This window comes from Meleagris gallopavo, unplaced genomic scaffold (genome assembly GCF_000146605.3).
Source record: "Meleagris gallopavo isolate NT-WF06-2002-E0010 breed Aviagen turkey brand Nicholas breeding stock unplaced genomic scaffold, Turkey_5.1 ChrUn_random_7180001874167, whole genome shotgun sequence".
Lineage (NCBI taxonomy): Eukaryota > Metazoa > Chordata > Aves > Galliformes > Phasianidae > Meleagris > Meleagris gallopavo.
This window is the reverse complement of record NW_011138805.1, coordinates 1-1,130: the sequence shown is the minus strand read 5'-3', so window position 1 is coordinate 1,130 and position 1,130 is coordinate 1. Positions and strand designations below refer to the sequence as shown.

The 1,130-nt window shown below is 64.9% G+C and overlaps 1 protein-coding gene across 1 annotated transcript; it reads right to left on the bottom strand.

Moving 5' to 3' along the window:
• Nucleotides 1-51: 51 nt before the first annotated feature.
• Nucleotides 52-1,125, bottom strand: IL23A (interleukin 23 subunit alpha; the record flags this gene model as incomplete). The annotated part of the gene is made up of 3 exons (XM_010727172.3): nucleotides 52-188; nucleotides 612-716; nucleotides 982-1,125. Coding segments are annotated over 3 exons (384 nt in total), but the record flags the coding sequence as incomplete, so codon positions are not given.
• Nucleotides 1,126-1,130: the final 5 nt, after the last annotated feature.

Sequence of the window (1,130 nt, the reverse complement as noted above, 5' to 3'; positions counted from 1 at the left end):
AGGGCTCTGGGTTGGGGTTGATGTTAAGATCGGGGTTGGGGTTGGGGTTGGGGTCAGCTCACCTGCACGAGGCCCAGCAGCTCCTCCAGCACCGCCTTCAGCTCTGGCTGCGGGCGTGAGGCGAAGATGTCGGAGCCCAACATGGTCTGGTAGTGCTGCAACCCCTGCAGGATCCGCTGCAGGCAGGGCTGGGGGTTGGAGGGGAGGGGGCATGAAGATGCTGGACCTCTGAGCACGTCCCCAAAGCAACCCCTGGGGATCTTGTGGATCCCAACAGCCCTGAGACCCCCCCAGCATGTCCTGGCACCCTGACCCCCTGGTTACCCTGACATCCCCAAGCGCATCACTTGGGTGTTTCCGAGATGCCCCCAGGAACATCTCCAGCATCACTTCCCCTCCCCCCCCCCAGTACACCCATAATGCTTCTGGGACCCCCGGCACCCCTGAGACCCCCAGGACCCCCACCCCAGGACCCCCACCCAGAACCCTTTAGACATCGCAATGCATCCCCAGAGCATCCACACACCCCACAAGACCCCCCTGGGCTTTGGCTGTAGGGATACCCCCGGGCCCCCTCAATTTCCCCCCCCTCCCTCCAGCCCCCCCAGTACCGTGCTGTTTGTGTCCAGCGTGGAGGGGTCACAGGCATCACTGCAGCGGATGCGGGGGGCACAGTCCCCCTCGGAGTCCTCCTCTCCACTCAGACGGACCCCATCCTGACAGCAGGAGGTAACAGGACCCCATAGCACCTTGGCTCTCCCCAGGCAGCCAAAGCATCACAGTACCCCCAGGTCCTCTGTGCCCCATAGCCCCAGTTCCAGATGCATCCCCAGTTCCAGGAGCATCCCCAGTTCCAGGAGCATCCCCAGTTCTCTCGGTTCCCTGAGCATTTCCAGTTCCCTGAGTATCTCCAGTTCCCGAGCAGCCCTGGTTCCCTGAGTGCCCCCGGTGCTCCCCGCTCCTCCAAACCCCGGCTCTCACCAGCACCCGGTGCGACTCCTTCATTGTCCCCAAAAGCCGCGACAGCCGCTGGGAGAGGTCCCTGCAGGCGGCCCAGTCGGTGCTCGGGGCCGGGAACGGGACCGCGGGCGGCAGCAGCATCGCCGGCAGGCAGAGTGCGAGCAGGAGGC